This window comes from Fukomys damarensis, unplaced genomic scaffold (genome assembly GCF_012274545.1).
Source record: "Fukomys damarensis isolate Sample0158 unplaced genomic scaffold, DMR_v1.0_HiC HiC_scaffold_19, whole genome shotgun sequence".
Classification (NCBI taxonomy): domain Eukaryota; kingdom Metazoa; phylum Chordata; class Mammalia; order Rodentia; family Bathyergidae; genus Fukomys; species Fukomys damarensis.
This window is the reverse complement of record NW_022900931.1, coordinates 34867202-34885209: the sequence shown is the minus strand read 5'-3', so window position 1 is coordinate 34885209 and position 18008 is coordinate 34867202. Positions and strand designations below refer to the sequence as shown.

The 18008-nt window shown below is 38.6% G+C and overlaps 1 protein-coding gene across 6 annotated transcripts in view; it reads left to right on the top strand.

Annotated features, from left to right (window-relative positions):
* The window catches only part of Mpp7 (membrane palmitoylated protein 7), a 150190-nt gene that overhangs the window by 15432 nt on the left and 116750 nt on the right, over positions 1–18008 (top strand). For 3 of the 6 annotated variants that reach the window (XM_010614778.3, XM_033765653.1, XM_033765655.1), the window contains one exon: positions 14562–14680. The exons of 2 other annotated variants lie outside the window; for them this stretch is intronic. In XM_010614778.3, coding sequence (XP_010613080.1) covers positions 14562–14680 — 119 coding nt within the window. The remainder of the gene's footprint in view (positions 1–14561; positions 14681–18008) is intronic. One more of the 6 variants, XM_033765654.1, reaches the window with a different exon arrangement.

Below are 18008 nucleotides of genomic sequence, written 5' to 3'. Positions count from 1 at the left end.
TTCTAAGACTCATCCATTTCATTAAAATTTTCAAATCTTGTTGTGAAATAAAAGCGCTCATAACAGTATTATTATATTTGTAGTTTTCTGTATTGACTTTTTTTTGGTTCTGATATTGGTATTTCTGGCTTCTTTTTCTCTCTTTATTTTTTTTTCCGAGTTTTGTCAGTTCTTTTCTTCTTTTTTTTGGTACCGAGGATAGAACTCAGGTCATTGCACTCGCAAGGCAGGCGCTGGAGCCATAGAGCTAAATCCCTGGTCCCTAGATAATATAAATTTGGCTTTATTTTCTCTATTCCACATTTATTTAATTGATTTTAGTGTTCTTTTAAAAAATTCTTTGTTCATTAATGTTCAGTCTTCCTTTTTCCCTAATATTCACACTTAAGATTATTCCTTTATTGCTTTTATTTCAAGCCATAATTTAAAAATATTTTCAAATTTCATTAAATTCTTGCTTTCCTTTAGAATTACTTTGTATTTGGTTATTTATACTTTTTAAATCTAAACTTTTTAAAATAAGGATTCTTTCATTTATCTTTTTGCTGATTTCTACCTTAATTGCATTATAGTCAGAAAACTGAATTTGCATTAATTTACTCCTTCGAAGGTTTTTTAGACTTATTTTATGGCCTGATACATGGTCAGTTTCAGTAAATATTCTTTATGTGCTTAATGATAGGTATATTCCTATATGTGTCTATTACATCAGGTTTGCCGATCAAGGCATTCAAATATTCTGTACAGGCAAAGCTTGGAGAATTGTGGGTTTGGTTTCAGACCACTTAATTAAAGCAAATATCACAATGATGTGAGTTGCAGAATGTTTTAGTCTTCTAGTGCACATAAAAGTAATGTTTATAATATACTGTAGTCTAGTAAGTATGTAGTTCCAACATATCTTAAAAAACAATGTACAGAGGTTAATTTAAGAAGTACTTACTTGCTAAAAAATGCTAATGTTTGTCTGAGGCTTCTGTGAGTCACAATGTTTTGCTGGTGGAGGATCTCACCTTGTTGCTGACACCTTCTGAGTAGGTCATGTGGTGAGATTTGGGATGCAGGTGGCAATTTATTAAAATAAAACAGCAGAGAAGTTTGCCGCATAGATTGGCTGATCTGTTCATGGGAAATTTCTCTCCAGCATGTAATTTTTGGTGGGACTTCACCCCACCAGTTCAGTTTAGTCCTTTCAAACCCTCGGCAGCTTTATCAGCTAAATGTGTGCACTGCTCCAAATCTTTTGTTGTCATTTCAGCAGCGTTCACAGCATGCTCATCTGTCTCTATCTCCCCTTCATTAATTCTCTTTGAATTATATCTGATCACCTTTACATACTAGTATGGTTTTTACTTTCAGTAATATGTATATTTTTTAAAATCAGAATTCTGTTTTGGTCTTTTGATCAGTCTGGTTAGGAAATCCTATGAATCTTATTTGTAACATCAAAATCATGGTACTTTTATACTTAAAGTGATAGATCCAAGCTATGAAAGATATCAGATATGTTATGGATATTTGCCATGAAAAGAAACCATTGGAAATAAGAAAAATAGACTTTATTTATTTGTACTGTCAGTATCACGAAGATACTGTTAACGTTATTCACTTAAACTCATGAGAAAACAAAAAAACCTCATGTGATCATTTTTTTTTTCCTCTTGTTAATTTGTTTGTTTCATTGTGGAAAAACAATCCTGAACTTGGTGCACTTTTCTTCCAGTAATTCCCAGAAAAAAAGAATAATCTGCTAATTTGATGTGATCATATTTATAATTTCCAGTTTCTTTCCACAGCAAGACAAGGTTTTCTTATAGCTGCTTGCTAGCTCTTCTCTGGGAATGCCAAGCAGTGTGTGAATTGGCATTTGGGAAATTGTATGTTTGTGTTAGGCTTTCCTGAACTGATTCTAAGTGTTTGATGTATTTTAGTCTATAGAAGATAGGCCTTTCTAGAATTGTGTGAAGCGCTCCTTTTCCACATGCAGCAGGTGAGTAGCAGTGGAAATTGGCTGGAGAGCTCAGACAGGCCTGCCCTCCACAGTGCTGGGACCTGGGAGGCTTGTTTGGAGCCTCTTTCAGCCAGGCCCTCTCTGAACACCCAGCTCAGATCGCAGGAGGGAGGGAGCCAGCCCTGGCCTGCCTGGAGGAGAGTGCTGAGCGAGGCCGCCCTCCTGTCCTCGTCCATCCTTGTGTCCAGCCTTGGGTCCAGTCTTGTGTAGCAGCAATGGGCCTACACTTCTTTGAAAATTGTCGTCTTGCTATCGTAGAGCAATTAAAAATCTTGATAAAAATGTAAAAAACAGCAGGGGAGTAGCGTGTCAGTTTAGCATGAGTCCAGGGTTCAGTCTGTGGTACAAAAAAAAAAAAAAAAAAAAAAAAAAAAAAAAAATTAAAAATTCTAAAGTATTTTATTTGAGAACTCAAATAATAAGCTTCCTTTTTGGATGCTGCAAACTTGAAAACTTAGAATCTATTGTTTTTTTTTCTCTAGAGCTAGGCATGGAACCCAGGTCCTCCTGTTTGTTAAGCAACACTTCATCCTCAGCTCCTCCACTCTGAATACACTTAATACCCTGAATGGTAGCTCTGCAAGGAAGGTGTTAGGCTGCCGTCCTGAAACGTAAAGTATAATTCAGATTAACTATTCAGTTTGATCTAACTACGTTATACTAAATTTTAAATACACAATAAATACCAAAATAAGTTCAAATGAGTTCTAATATGCTATTAACTACCGCAAAGCAAATACAGCGTTCTGGCTTTTACACTGGCCTTTGTAGCTAGTTTAATACCATATAAATTCAGTCAGTTTTGTTAAGGACAGCTATGGGCCATACCCATAAGAGTTGTGGGATTAATTTTCATTTAACTATGCCTTTATCTTTTGGGTGAGTGCTGCTTAAAATCAAAATACTATCACATTTACTTTGATAGTGGAAAATTCTTTATTCAGAGCTATCCACTACTGACACAGGTTAATTAATTACAAATCCAAATCTATTTAAAGCTTAGAAGTAGCTTCTAAAAATCAGTTATGCAGTACTGTGTGTACTTGCCCTCAGCAAACCCTGATGTTATAGACGTTCAGGTAATTGTATGAATTTTTATTGAACTGTACTACTATAATTATCTGAATTGTTTTGTATATTTAAAAGCTCAGCCTGTCAATTTGCAGTTGAGGGATGGTATATGAAAGAGAATGCTTCTATCAGGATTGAATTAAAGTATTCTAGTTGTATAGGTATTTTTGGAAATAAAACATACTTTAAATGAGAAAAATTGAGACCCGTTATAAATGGTACTAAACTGTGCTGATTATTTTACTTTTGACAAAATAGAAAATTTAAAGCTTGGTGTATCCTATTTTATTAATATAATAACATTTAATGGTGTTGTTTTGGGCGTCGATATATGTTCTTTAGTGTTTATTGGCCCTAGGATATAGTAAAACGTTTTGGTCCATTGCCAGTCTGTACTGTTATAATGCAAATATCAAATTTAAGAAAAAGCAAATACATGTTCGTTTTTGTTGCTCTAGCCTTTTCCTGTATGATTTCTAATTACTTTGGTTGCTGATGCTCTCCAGTGTGACTGAGCACGGAGACATCTTTTTTATCATTTAACTTAGGTCTATAGCTTCCCCAGACTCATGCTAATAATGAAGCTATGAGGGAAATGACAAGAATGGCGATATTCAGTTTCTCTAGACTCCCAGTAAATTTTTCCATTCTGATGTCAGGAATGTGGAGCATCTGGAGTCTGCAAGAAGAGCGAATTGTTCACTGTGGGAACACTTTCATCAAATTCGGAGCCGTTTATTCTCTTAGAAACTACTACTGCCTTGTACGGAAGCAGTTTTCTGGTACTGGAACGATTTCTTCACCTCAGCTTCTGTATCTTTTGATGCTTTAGTGTTTTATATATGTCATTATTTTGAGAAGTAATGCTACATTTTAACACTACATTAATTTCTTTAATTTTAATAATAATAATTTATATTTGACCAAATACTATGAAAATGCAATATAAGATAAATTATTCTAAACAAAGAGTTCTTTAGAATTGCTGCTCTATACTTTGTTACCTTTTCCCTTGAATTTTCAGAATATCTACAGTATATATCTTGACACTTTATATGTCAATTAGAGCATAGATTTATTGCTCTAAAATGTGCTGTGGAGGTGGAGCGGGGAATGTATTACACCCTCTATTCTCTAGTCAGTTTTAAAACAGTTTTGAAGTCAGGAGTTGAGATTAAAATAAGTATAAATTGCTGTGGGTTTTTTTTTTTTTTTTTTAACTTTGCCTCTGTTTAGTGAAGTTTTACTCTGAATCAGGCTCTCTGTAGCCTGGGCCTGGTTTTGTTTTTGTTGCTCATGTGGGAGATAACATTGCTGTGCTAGGCTGCGGTCCTGTGCCAAAGGTGCCATTGCCTAACAGACGGCTGGAGTGTCCACTAGAAAGCTCGGGTGTCTTCACGTCCCATGAATACTTAATCTGTGTTTAAAATTTAATTGTTTATTTACTTAAAACAAGATTCTCTTCTTCCTTTCTGTTTCATGCCATGCGGTCAGGGTCAGTCTTCCTCAAATCGGTCTTGCCTGGTGTCCCATCGTTTTAAACATGGAGTCAGTAAGGCCGTACCTCTTCCTTCCACACACAATTTTGTTAGGCAGGTGTCCAGGAACAGTTTACCAGGTATCTGAACAGTTTTGGCAACACACCGATCCTTCTACCTACACCCACCGCAGCCACATCCCTGTGATCCTGTGTGTTTATCATGCTATCTCAGTTGACCTGTGTGGACTGTTGTGGCCCCCTCCACGCACATTTGAAGTTTGTAACATCACTGTTCCTTTCAGTTGCTGTTTACTCATTATTTTGATCAGGCCCTCTGGTAAATTTAAATTGCATTACATGGTATTATTTTCATTTAAGGCTTCAGGTCTTCATTTGCAGATATGAGTCATCTTCAACCCTGTGTGAGTTAGTAAAATCATAGTTCACGTGCTTACTGCCTAATTCTCTTTAGGCTGTCAGAACCACTAACATCTGGGTAACTTAGAGGCTTTTATTCTTTGCTCTGCCTTTGGGTTGCTTTTGATGTGGTGCAAATGGTTTGCCTTAACTTTATAGTGATCTTGATGAAAAGACAGCTCTCTGTTTCACATACACAACAGCTCTGGTAATTTCCCTGTTTTACAATATTATTCTGAATGCTGTTCTTGTCTGGGTAAGAAGTAAGTACTGCGTGTCTCTTGATTTCTTTTTCTCCCGTTACTTTCCTTTCCCTACCCCATCTTAATGATTCAGAAGATGATTTTTTACAATAAAGATGAATTTTGTGAAGTGGTTCCTACAGAGAGTAAGCCCTTTTTGTGACTTTTAGTGTGAATTTCTGGCTGATGCAGCTTTTTGGACTTATGTGTGAAGGATGGCCTTGTTATATTTCGGATCCCAGGATCTTTTCCTATATAACTAATAAAGCTTTTGAAATGAAAGATTGAAGTTAAAAGTTTTAAACAGTAACCAGGAACCTATAAGTGGGGCAACTACAGTTTTCTTTTGAATATTGTAATTATGTCAAGAACTCTTAGAAAAGGCCCCAAAGCAAGGTCTAGTAAAGGAATTCTGCTTCTTGAAATGAATTATATACGATGAGACAACAGTTATTTTAGTGTGTTTAGTGTTAAAAGCAAACAGTAAGTTCCTGAGGCCTTGCACACACTAGGCAAGTGCTCTGCTGAGCCATACCTCCCTCCCATCTTATTTTTGAGACAGGATCATGCTAAGTTGCCCAGGCTAGACTTGAACTTGTGGTCCTTGGGCCTCAGCCTCCGGAGTGTTGGGATTATAGACACGTGCCATCACCCCTGGTTCTCTACTTCATTCTTTACCCAGTTCCTGAGGCCCACACTGCCTGTCTTTATTGCCTACTGTGAAACCCTTTCCCCCCCCTCTTAATATATTGTAGCAGAATACATGTAATTTTGTAATATGTATTCTTGAGGCTTGCCACGCACCTGTTCAGCATTTAATTTGGAGTTTATTTTTATTTTTGTTTAAAATATTTCGATGGAGGTTGTTTGGCAAAGTGTGGCATCATTCTCAGTTTTACCAATAACTCTCTCAATCCTCGTAACACTCCTGTGGGGTTTCTACTTGTTTTAGTCATTTTCTTTTGCTATAACAAATTACTTAGGGCTGGGCACATTATTAAGAAAAGGGATTTGTTTAACTCACAGTTCTGGAGATCTGCGAGCATGATGCCAACATGTGTTCAGCTCTTTTGGCTCCGTGAGAACGTGGCAGGTGACATCAGGGTGGGAGTGCATGCAGAAGTGAGAGAGAACGTGGTGAGACAGGAAGTGAGAGAGACTCTGGTCAGGTTTGCTGTTTTCACTCCCTGCCAGCTTCCTCCACTTGGTTTTTACACTGGATTGGGACCTGAGCCCCCCACCTTTTTATTTTGAGACAGTACACGGAGTGTAATTGGACCCCAGAACAGTAGCCTAGCATGATTTCTTCAGACTTTTGCTAATAATGTCTACTCCTTTTACCTTCTTGGCTTACTTATGCTCCATTGCCTGTTTTTCCAGGGTTTATTAAATTTGTATTGCACCTGATCTGAATTGCTGTTAGCAAATAATTTTAGCAGTTTCTTTGTAACATGGTTTGTTTTCTTGATGTATGAAAAATACATTGATTCGAAAGTCTATCAGTGATTGCCTTTTATGGTTTCACCAGTCCTTGTCAGTCTAAGGAAATGCCTTTCTTGCTCCAATATGATAAAACTATTCTATGAAATCTCCCTTTAGTATTTTCATAAATATTTGAAACATTTGATCTATCTGTGGTTTGGGGGTCAGGAAAGATATTTAGCTTTTTCCTTATAGTTAATCCTTGAAGATTTTTCGGTAGATAAAACTGATAGGATTGTTACAGGGGCTGTAAGACAGAATTGAGTTCTGAATCTGCCACTGAGCAAGTTAGATTGAACGGGTTTCCTCCTGTAACATGGAGCTAATAATAGCACTAAATTAGATAACTCCACGAAGCACTGACTTACATGAAATACCTCTATAAGTAATGTGTATGATTAATGATAAGGGGATTGCTGCTGGTGATAATTATTGCTCAGTATTATTTTAGGAAGCTTTATTGGTGGTAAAAAGAATAAAGGCAGAAAAGATTGGAATAGGTTTCTGTTTTTCTTGGTAGTGGGGATTGTACTCAGGACCTTGCACTCAGGACCTTGCTCTCGTGAGTAGGCATGGCACCACTGAGCTAAATCCCTGACCCCATATGTTTTTTGTATTCAAGGAAAAATGACAGATATATGTAAGACATGACTATAGAAAAGCTAACTACAGTCACATGAGGAAGCCAGTGTTTAAGATCATGGTCCATGTAGGCGACAGCTTGATGAACTGGCTGAAAGAGGGCGCTGTTTCATACTGTACTGAAAGCGTTCTCGTTCGTCAACTCCTTTGCATGACTTCATACAGCCAGAATTTGCCATATAAAATTCCTCTGGAAAGAGGAATACATTAAATTATTTAGTTCCCAAACAGCAGGAGTCAGCAACCTGCTTAAAAATCTTAAAGCATCTTTGTAGCTCCCTGCAGTTAATTCCTGTCATTGTGAACACCTTTCTTAGCTCATAAAATTTTTGCCCATATGTACTTTATATTTAAGAATTATTATGGTTATTGGGTCAAACCCAGGTCCTGTACATGGTAGGCAGGAGCTTTTACCATTGAGCTCTTCCCCCAAACTTTTTTTTTTTTTTGATTCTATATAACATGATGCAATAGGCTTTTATTTACATATTTGTGCATCCAGGGATACAACTACTGCTTTTTTTTTTCAGCTTTAATTGAGTTTATTGGTGCATTTTAGGGATACAGTACAGTTACATTCATTGTTGGGATCTTGTACCTCTACATGACAGGTCTTGATTCTCATTTTTTCCCCTTACCCCTGCCCTCCCTTCACCCCCTCCTTCCCTCCCCATCTACAAACACTTTATTTCCATCTTTTCATTATCTCACATTTTTTTCTTTTCCCTTATTACCCTTCCCCTACCCATCCTACCTTCCCTACACCTTTAGCTCCTTTCTTCTCATTTCTAAATGACAGTAATCTTATTAGGATCTTATTTTTTTAATGTTTGAAAATCACAATGTTTGCCCTCTTTCATAAGTACTGTATATCTGTGAAGAGATACGAGTGCTTGTTGAATAAGGGTTATATGAAAATCTCCAGAGAATCAAAACTAACAGATGATCCATCTATCGATCTACACATGCACGCACACACTTATACATATATGTGTATGTGTGTATCCAAGAGAAATTTAATGTGGGCTCTGACTCACCTTATATAGAAACCTAAAAGTCTCACGATCTGCCATCTGCAAACTGGGGAACCAGGAGAGCCCCTGTTGTGATCCGTTTGGAGGCCAAAGGCTGGAGAGCCAGAGGAGCCAGCTGTGTAACTCCCAGTTTGAGCCTGCAGCCTGAAGACTGGGTCTGGGGTATAGGGCTGCTCTTGTCAGCCCTGAAGTCCTGAGAAGTGGAAGCTCCCATGTCTGAGGAGAGGGTGGGCGAAGATGAACGTCCCAAGTCAAACAGAAAGATGGAATTTACCCCCCTTCCGCCTTTGTTCTGTTAGGCTCTCAGTCAGATTGGATGATGTCTGACCACTATGGTGAGTGTGGATCTTCTCAATGGTTCTTCTTGATTGGATTAAGAGACACCTGACATCAGGGAGGCACGCTTCTGGGTGTATCTGGATGGGTCACAGGGGCGTGACCTTGGGGACTAGATTTGATCCCCGGCCCCTTCCTCTCTACCTGTTTCCCTGTCTCTCCGCTTTATGGTGGCCATGGGGTGAGCAGCTTTCCTTTTGCCATGGTGTTTCTGCCTGCGATCCATTCAGCTGTGGACTGAGAATTTGACACAATAAGCCAGAATAAATTCTTCCTCCTTCGATTTGTGTGTGTCAGCAGTGGATTGATGACTAATACAGTCTTCTTTATTAGGTCTACTGATTCAGATGTGAATCTCTTCCAGAAATATCCTCACTGACACACCCAGAAATGATGGGTCAACAGCTCTCTGGGTGCCCTGTAGCCCAGTTGACCCATAAAAGTAACCATCACAAGAATGTTCATTTACCATTTTTGAATGTAGAACTTGAGCTTGATAAATACCTTCCAACTGAGGTATTGGATGCAGGCTTAGCATGCTGTTAACATAGGCACATGCTGTAAATAGTACACATCTTTGATTTTAATAGCATTTCCCTTTCAGATCCATATTAGTAAAACTTCTAACTTTACTTGTCACTGGTTAAGTATTTTTCATTGTGTCCGCACTGTCAAACAACAGGAAATCACACCAGAAGAAGACACACACTTAAATCAATATGTAGGAGACTGACCCAGGCACCAGTTCATTGCCTCTTAGCTCCACAGCCATACTTTACCACCTAATTTCTGAAATTAGAGCTAAGCCCATTAATGATTTTCCTTTGTTGAGAATGTCAGTTTGTTAGTTGTGGGTGCTGGAGGGACATCACAGTGGGAGGAGGCGATGAGTTGCGTGGTTTTTCATTGCTGTTCTTGGCTTTGGTCATGGGTTTGCTGACAGCACATGTGGAGAGCATTCTGTGGTGTGTGTCCCTTTGAGTTTTAGCCACACACGCGCAAGGTACGCACTTAGTCTCATGGACTTGCTGGGCTCCATGTACCAGGACATGGGGTCGGGTGGGGCTTCTCATCTGTCAGGTCCTGTTAGCTGTTTTGGGGACCTCCAGAATATTTCTGGCTTTCTAGTCCTTGGAAAAGTGTTATGACTCCACATCTACACATGATAAAGATACTTTAAAAGTAGCTAAGTTGTTCCATTGTAGAAATTAAAAAAAAAAAAATCCAGCTACATGAACCACTGAGAAGTCAATCAGCTTTAAACAGAATCCCGGTGACAATATCTCACATATAATTTGAAAAATACCGTGTCTCAAACAACTTATCTAGGGCTGAATACAATATATTCTAACTTCAGAAGTGGCACTAATGATAAGGAATTTATTGTGAAGAGTTTAGCTAAAATAGTTGCATGAAATGTGGAAATGAGATGAAAACCAGACATCGCACTGAAATTAGTGTATCTTGCCTCACAGGGTATTTAAAGTCTGTGTTCCTAACTAAATTATAATTTAAATATTATAATGAAGCATGAACATTTTACCATTGATAAATGAATTCCATGTTTAGATTATTAATAAGACGTGATTAAAATTTAATAATTAGATGCATTTCATTGGCAGCCTGATTACATTTTTACTTAGAAAAAGTATGTTGTGACTCAGGCAATACAAGATCCTTGAATGAAGGATTTTTTTTTTTTTGGGCACATCGGTCTACCGATGTGTCTATCTTCCATGCCATCAAAGATTACAAGAATGCTAGGGCAAAGACAGTGTGTTTTTCATACCGTGTTGTATCTCCACTGAATAGCATAGCACCCTGGATATAAGAACTCAGTAAAGGTTGATTTTTCAGAATGCAGCTTTTAAAGGGCATATTGGTCCATTTTGTGCTGCTATAAAAAGAATACAGTAGTTCTCCATGATTTTGCTTTCTGTAGTTTCCATTATTCACAGTCACTTTGGGTCTGAAAATATTAAGTAGAAAATTCCAGAAATAAACAACTAATAAGTTTTAAATTATGCTCCTTGCTGAGGAGTGTGATTGAACTCTTGCTCTAACCACCTGTGATGTAAACCATGCCTTGGTTTAAAGTGTGATGCTCACCTGTGAATCACTTAATAGGCCCCTGTGTTACCAGATCCCCTGTTGTGGAATTGCCGTGCTTGTGATCAGGTAACCTCACTGTACTTAGTAAAAGCCTCAAAGCTCAAGAGTGTGTATGGGGAAGAGCACAGTATACATAGGGTGTGGTGGTGATTTCTGGTGTCCATGGAGGATCTTCGAATGTATTCCTCTTGTTGTAGATCAATACAGTCTTGGATGGTGGTTGGTCAATCGCTATTGCAAGTGTTTACTGGAAAAAAGTACTCATGAGCTTGAATGATGGCAGAGCATAGGGTGACTTTCATTGTCCCAGTTCATGTACAGGACCCAAGAAGATTTGGGTGAAATTTTTAAGATAGCCCATACTATCCCAACTCTCATTTTTTTTTTCTCCTCTGAGTCTCCAGGACCAAAACCATTTGGATATCACAGTATTCCTCACGACTGGAGCTCCAGGAGCTAAGTGTAGGAGTATTTAAGACATGGGTCTGAACACAGACTCAAGCTGATGTGTGGACAAAGATGGTGTCTAGGCCGCCACACTTCTTTGAGGGGAGGTGATTGTGTTGCCTGCATTCAGACCGCACACACCTCCAGCCTGTTGGCGCTTTCACCCTCTTTGATTTTGGGTTGGCATTGCCCTATCTCTTCTGGCGTTATTGTGGTTACTGGATGTGGTAGCTGAAGGGAAGGGACTGCTGTTGTCAATAGAGAGCTGGATTGCAGTGACAGGAATTAGGAGTGCTTCAAGGTTGCATAAATGTAGTAAATACCAGAACACTCAGGCTTATGAGCTTCTACTAATAGAAAAATTACTTTTTAAAAATTAAAGCGTAGTATGGCTCATTCTACAAAATATGAGCTGAACTTGGGTCCCAAGTTTTTTCCATGTGTAAAAGATGAAGGCGTTTTTATTTCCAAATACGGTGTTCTACCCCAGCCAGATTGTATGGTGAAGATGTTTTGACTTTGAACCGTTGAACTCAAGTGACATTTTCATTCTGGAGGAAGATATATGAAGAAAAAGAAAACACTGCTTTTGATCAAGCGCCTAGACTGTGTCAGCCAGGAGAATAAATGCCCCATTGTTCCACTGAATGACAGCTATTTTCACTGCAAGGTTTTATTTTGTTTGTTTGTTTGGTTTGGTTTTGGTGTTAATATTTTGTTTTGAGATAATCCATGGAGTATTAAGAAATGATCTGGAGAGCTCCTGTGCCTCCACCAATAATAACTGTCCTCCATTAATAACATGGTGCGGAACTGCGGCAGAGAAGCAACCTGGAGACCTGTCACGGATGCTGTCCACTGTGGCTTGAACATCTCCCCCAGAGTTCACGTGCAGGAAATGTGAGCCCCAGTGCAACCATGTCAGGAGTTTGGGCCTCCTGGGAGGAGCCTGGGCCCTGAGGCCTCTGCTCTCGGAGTGGAGGGAGGTGGGTTCTTGCCCTTCTGCCTTCTACCCTGGGGTGACAGAGCCAAAGGTCCTCATCACCTGCCAGCTTCCTGATGTCGACCTCCCACCCATCAGAGCTGAGAGCCAAGTAAACTATGTTTGTAAGTTACCCGGTCTGGAGCTGGGCGTGGTGGTGCACACCTGTACTCCTAGCACTCCGGAGGCTGCGGCAGGAGAATCCTTGTGAATTCCAGGTTGGTCTCAGCTACATAATGAGAGATCAAGGCCAGTCTGAACTACATAGTGAGACCCTGTCTCAAAAAACCAAAAAATAAACGAGCTGTGTTATGTACAAGTACCTACTCTGCAAGATGAATGTAAACTCTATGTACTGTAAATATGCAGTAATAAAATTTTTTAAAAAGCGCCCAGTCTGGCATGCTGTTATATCAAAACTAAAGGGAACAAGCCACACCACTGCCTTATTCAGTTTTCACCAGTTTTCCTTGTGTTCAGTAGTGTATATTTGTTTAATTGTTCTATGTAATCTTACTAGGTACGTAGGCTGCCAGTCCTTTTTAAACGTGACAGGTGAGACATAGATAAGGTACGTGAAGTGCTACAAGTGTAGACATGGTGGGTGTTGACTCTAGATCTGTCTTGCTTTTTCAGTGATAACAACAATGGTGGCTGAGTCTCACTGAGTTCCATAGGGAGCACAGTATTCCTGTAGGACAGGAACTGCTCTCATGTACTGACCATCCGACCCTCCCAGCAGTTACACTGTGTAAGTCCTGTCACAGGGGAGTTAGTGTGTTCACACTCTTAAGTTAGACGGCAAGGCCTAGCTAATTACTTTTGCAACTTCTGAAGTCAGTAGTAAAGTAATGAAATTCCACCATCTTTTTATGTAATTTCACATTTTGACCTTCTGTTTTTTTTTTTTTGTACCAGGGATTGAACTCAGGACCTTGTGCTTAGGAGGCAGGCGTGGTGCCACTGAGCTAATCCCCCAGCCACTAATAAAAATTGCCTTTTTTTCTGGTACAGGAGATCGAATTTAGGACCTTGTGCTTTTGAGGCATGCACAGCACCGCTGAGCTAAATCTCTGACAAACTTCTGATTTTAATCGCTGATCTTGGCAAGTTGTTGAGCACTTCTGTGTGTGTGTGTGTGTGTGTGTGTCTTGAATAGAGTATTTTTTGTCTAACTATGCTCCAGGAATGTTTGAATGTAGTCCGATCTCACAAGTTCTACAGCTCATTTCTTTGGTTGTGAATTATCTCCGATCCTCAGAAACTGGTCGTGCTTTATAAGACAGTAGCTAAACTAATCAGCAGCTGCTCATATCCCCGCTAGGTAAAGATCTCGTACAGCTGTCCCTCTGATGAACAGCAATGCTTATTCAGACCAAAAATAACAACAGCGCCATGTGCTGTCCTTCCCCGGAGGTCTCGGTGTTTTTGTAGACAGCAGACAGAAATAAAAGGAATTTTGTCCTTTTTACCTCACGTAATCCCACTGGAAAATGAAACATGTGCTATGAGTTGATGCTGCCTTCTGCCAGGTCCCCTCCCTGAAGGGTCTTGGGCAAGCACCGCTGTAACATTTCTTGGACATGAGTGTGACGGGCCTGATGGAGATGGATGGGCATGCAGCGTGCTACTGTGGAATACTGCGCTACTGTGTGTGCGAGGGGCCTCCTGCCTAGCGAGAGGGGAGCAGATAAACTCCACACGCCCGGCTCGCAACCAAGTCCCACATAGGGTCCCTTTTGTTTTTTTAAATGGTGGAGTACAATGATGTCACATCAGATATGGTTTATTTTATCTTCCTTGTCAGAACTTCATTTTGGATGTTAGATTTACAAATATTTTTGATGTTCTCACAAGTGTTGATAGGAACTCTTTGGAAACTACAAAACGTTTTTAGTGGACCACTCTATCAATTTTCTGTTCTCCTAAGGAAGTTTTTCCTAGTCATGACTCATTTCACTCTTGGCTAACACTGAAGGAAATGTAATAACAATTAAAGAAAGGAATGTATGTATTTTCTTCTTTCTTTGAAAATGTGTACACATTTTTGGTCTTGGGTTATGTAAACTTGGAAGACTACAGAATGTTGACAAGTATGAAAGGTAAAAACTCGCCTGTTAGTTCATACTTCTTTGGGATTTAAAACTCAGAAAGCTTCCTTTGGTTTGGAGAAGTGTTTTGCTTGATGGCCTAGAACACAAATCCAGTAAAAACGACATGTTCCAGCCATCATTTACACACACCTTAAGGGAAATTAATGAGATCACTCTAAGATTATGCTTTGTGTTTTATTTTCATTTTATAGGTCTGTATGAGCTGCTGGCTGCTCTGCCAGCCCAGCTGCAGCCACATGTGGATAGCCAGGAAGACCTGACCTTCCTCTGGGATATGTTTGGTGAAAAAAGCCTGCATTCACTGGTAAAGGTAAACCTTGCTGCTGTCAGGTTCTCTTTGCAAAAAACATATGGAAAAATATTTTGAGCGACGTCTAGTAAACCAGAGATCAAATTGTTGCTTTCTGAAAACAAAACCGCCTTGTTCCATTTCACTGACGGGCGTGGAAGTTGTTAAAGATTCTACCAAAAATACATAGATGATTTCACTTAATGGTGGTCATCTGGCTGTGCATACTAATGTAGCAAACATGTGGTTGGCCCTGTTTAGAAAAAGAATATGAAATAGTAGCAGGGAAGGTTTAGACTCCTTTATAGTCAACATTCATGAGCTGGAATTTAACTTAAATAAATAAATGTTCACAGCAAAAATTAGAAGGAATATGTTTTCTGAGGTCAAGAATGGCAGCAGTTCAGTAGCCACATTAATTTAAAATAATTTCCTTTAACAAAGTCAACTGAAATTCTAGTAAGCTGTTTCTTGTATTGGCACAACTCCATTGAAGTGGTATTTTGTAGATAAATACAGTACATTGAAACTAAATTTGAATAAAAAACAGTTTTTGGAGACAGTTTTAGTAAAGCATCATGCCATGAAAATGATCAGGCACCAGGAACCAGATCTTGTCTTACAGAAACCCTGGGAGTGATCAGAACTCTTAAAATAGTAAAACGAGAACAAGAAACTTACTGGAAAATATGCCACTTTTGCTTCTGGAAATATGAATTGCATTTGCTCTTATTTGACTTAAGCTGAAAGAAATTTAGAGTCTTCCTCAAGTCTGTAGGGGGTGGAAGGCTATGCCCCTTAAAATCTGGGCCTGTGCTAGTTCAGCTAAATCCGCTATGGTTGTCTGTCACGATGGGAGACTTTTAATTGATGTGTACAATTTGTAAATGAGCCACTGCTGAGCTTCAGTTGCTTTATAGAAAAAAGGAAAATTCTTACGTGCTTTTTTTCCTCCCAATTTACTGAAATTTGTATGCTTTGAGCAGTAACGATTCTCAGGAAGCGAGAGTTGATATGTGGCATTTCTCTGGCAGTATGTTTAAAGACTAGAATGTTTTATTTGTTCATTTATTGTTCACGCATGATAATGTAATTGCCAAGGTATCTCTTTACTCTAAATAGTTTTAGGCAGTTTAGGTATTTGGGGGATTTAGAAATGGTATTGGGATTATAGTTGATGAAGTTTGTGGCTTGAGATAGTCATAAAAATATTTCTGTGTAGAATGTATGGGAGTTGAATAGTTATGGATTAACTTATATTGACCCTTTTGATAGAATGAAACGCAGTGTTTGAATTGATATTATCATCCTTTAATCATTGAAACATGCCCCAAAACAATGGATGCATGTTTATTTGATTTATTTATGACATGGTTACTACCTCATTTTTTTTTAACCTAAAATGGAAGTCAGAATGTCTGTTGGCACAGTTATACGTTTCAGGTAAAACAGTAAAGATCAAAATTCTCCGACAGCTGTATAGGTTAGGCAAACGTAAGTGGGCATTATTAAGTATAAGGAATAATGTAAATATCATAACCTGTGAAAAACCAAAAAGAACTTACAGAGATGGCTGTTTCTGTTAAAAGAACAGAACTAATGTATAAAACAAATTCTGAAGTTACACTGGCTATTGAGTGTTAAGCAGAGGATGCTTCCAAAGTGTTTGTCAGTTACAGGTGATTGGGAGCACTCTGGAGGGCACTGCTGTCTGGTTTCTTAAAATCAGTGAAGCACATAAATAGATGCTACTAGTATTTAGTTAGCACACTTAATGCGTCTGTTGTTCCAAATGTTTTTTCGGAAATTACTATTGAAATGTATTTTAAAAATTAGTTGTGTCGTGTATCTGTAGTATATTTCCAGTGTCTCTACAGTTTTCCCTGCCCTGGCTCTGATCAGATGCAGACCTCAAGAGTGTCCTTCAACTGACCCATTCTATTAGTTTTAAATGTGTAACACCTGAAATGCCTCCAGGAGGCAGGCTCACAGGATTGTAGCTCTAAACGGCTGCAACAAGCCACTTTGCTGTACTCTAGGTACCTCTGTTTAGGGTTGGAGGATAGAAGCTTTCAGCTTTTGTACATAAATTGCGATAGAGCAAAAGGAATTTATTTGAAAAGATTTGTTTTAGAGTGAATCAAAGTGTGCTTTGGTTTTTATGCTCTTTTGCCAGATGTTAAAGTTGTTAGCATGTGATTTAGAACCTGGTGAACACAAAATTTTATTTTATCCTAGCACACAATTTTCATAGTTCTATTACCCCTCTGTAGATGTTTAAAAGGCAGTTGTAAATCACATGGCTTTAACTAATGTGAGTTTGGGATCTAAAGTCAAATATAGTTAGAAGAGGCATTTTTGGCATTGCAGTCTGTGACAGGTACAGCAGGCCACTGGGTGTAGAGCTGTCACTAGAGAGAAACAGGATGGTCTTCAAGGTGATAGCTGAAGAATATTTATAAAAGGAAAACTTTTGGATAGAAAAGTTGAATAACAGCTGTGAACACGAGATGATAAATATCGTAGGAAGATGGTACTGAGAGAGTTTCTGAGAAATATTATGTGTCGGGTGATGAGACACCATTGCTCTGGTGAGTGCCATAGAAGACCACTAAGTGGAGAGCCGTACTTTTGACCACCTTTGCAAATATACTGGAACTGAAGCATGTATTTTATGCTCTAACTCATTTCTAAATTTATCTTTTTCTCTTAGGCATTTGTCCAATTATCTTTTTACTTCAAATTTTATTTAGTTGTGTTCTATTTTTTTTTTTGGGGGGGTACCAGGGATTGAACTTGGGTCCTTGGGTTTGCAAGGCAGGTGGCGAAACCACTGAGCTAAATCCCCAGCCGATTCTGTATATTTTTGTAGCCCCATTTAAGTTCATTTTAGGACAAGATATGGCATAAAGACTTGCTTACATATCATATTTCTTTTTAATTAGTTTGTACTGTTTGCTGAAGAAATTTCTATTCCTAACTCACAGTTGTGTTAGATTTCTAGGTTGAGAGTATCAATTGTGATTATCTTTCAGATGGTTACCTATGTTTCCCTCTGCCCTTTTAAGTAGCTGTGTGTGTATATGTATGTATGTGTCGGTGTATATATATATATATATATATGTGTATACATACATATATATATATATCCAGATATGAAGTTCTAGATCAATATCTATTGTGAATTGTTCAGATATTGCTAAAAATTGTTAAAAGGATTGAGATCATCAGCCTTTCTCTAGTTTCCCCAAGTATTCTAAGATCAGACAGCTAATCTCACCCACACCTCACACACCGAATCACATAAAAATGGAAAGAACTCTTTAACTCCATTTCTCTTTTCTACTCC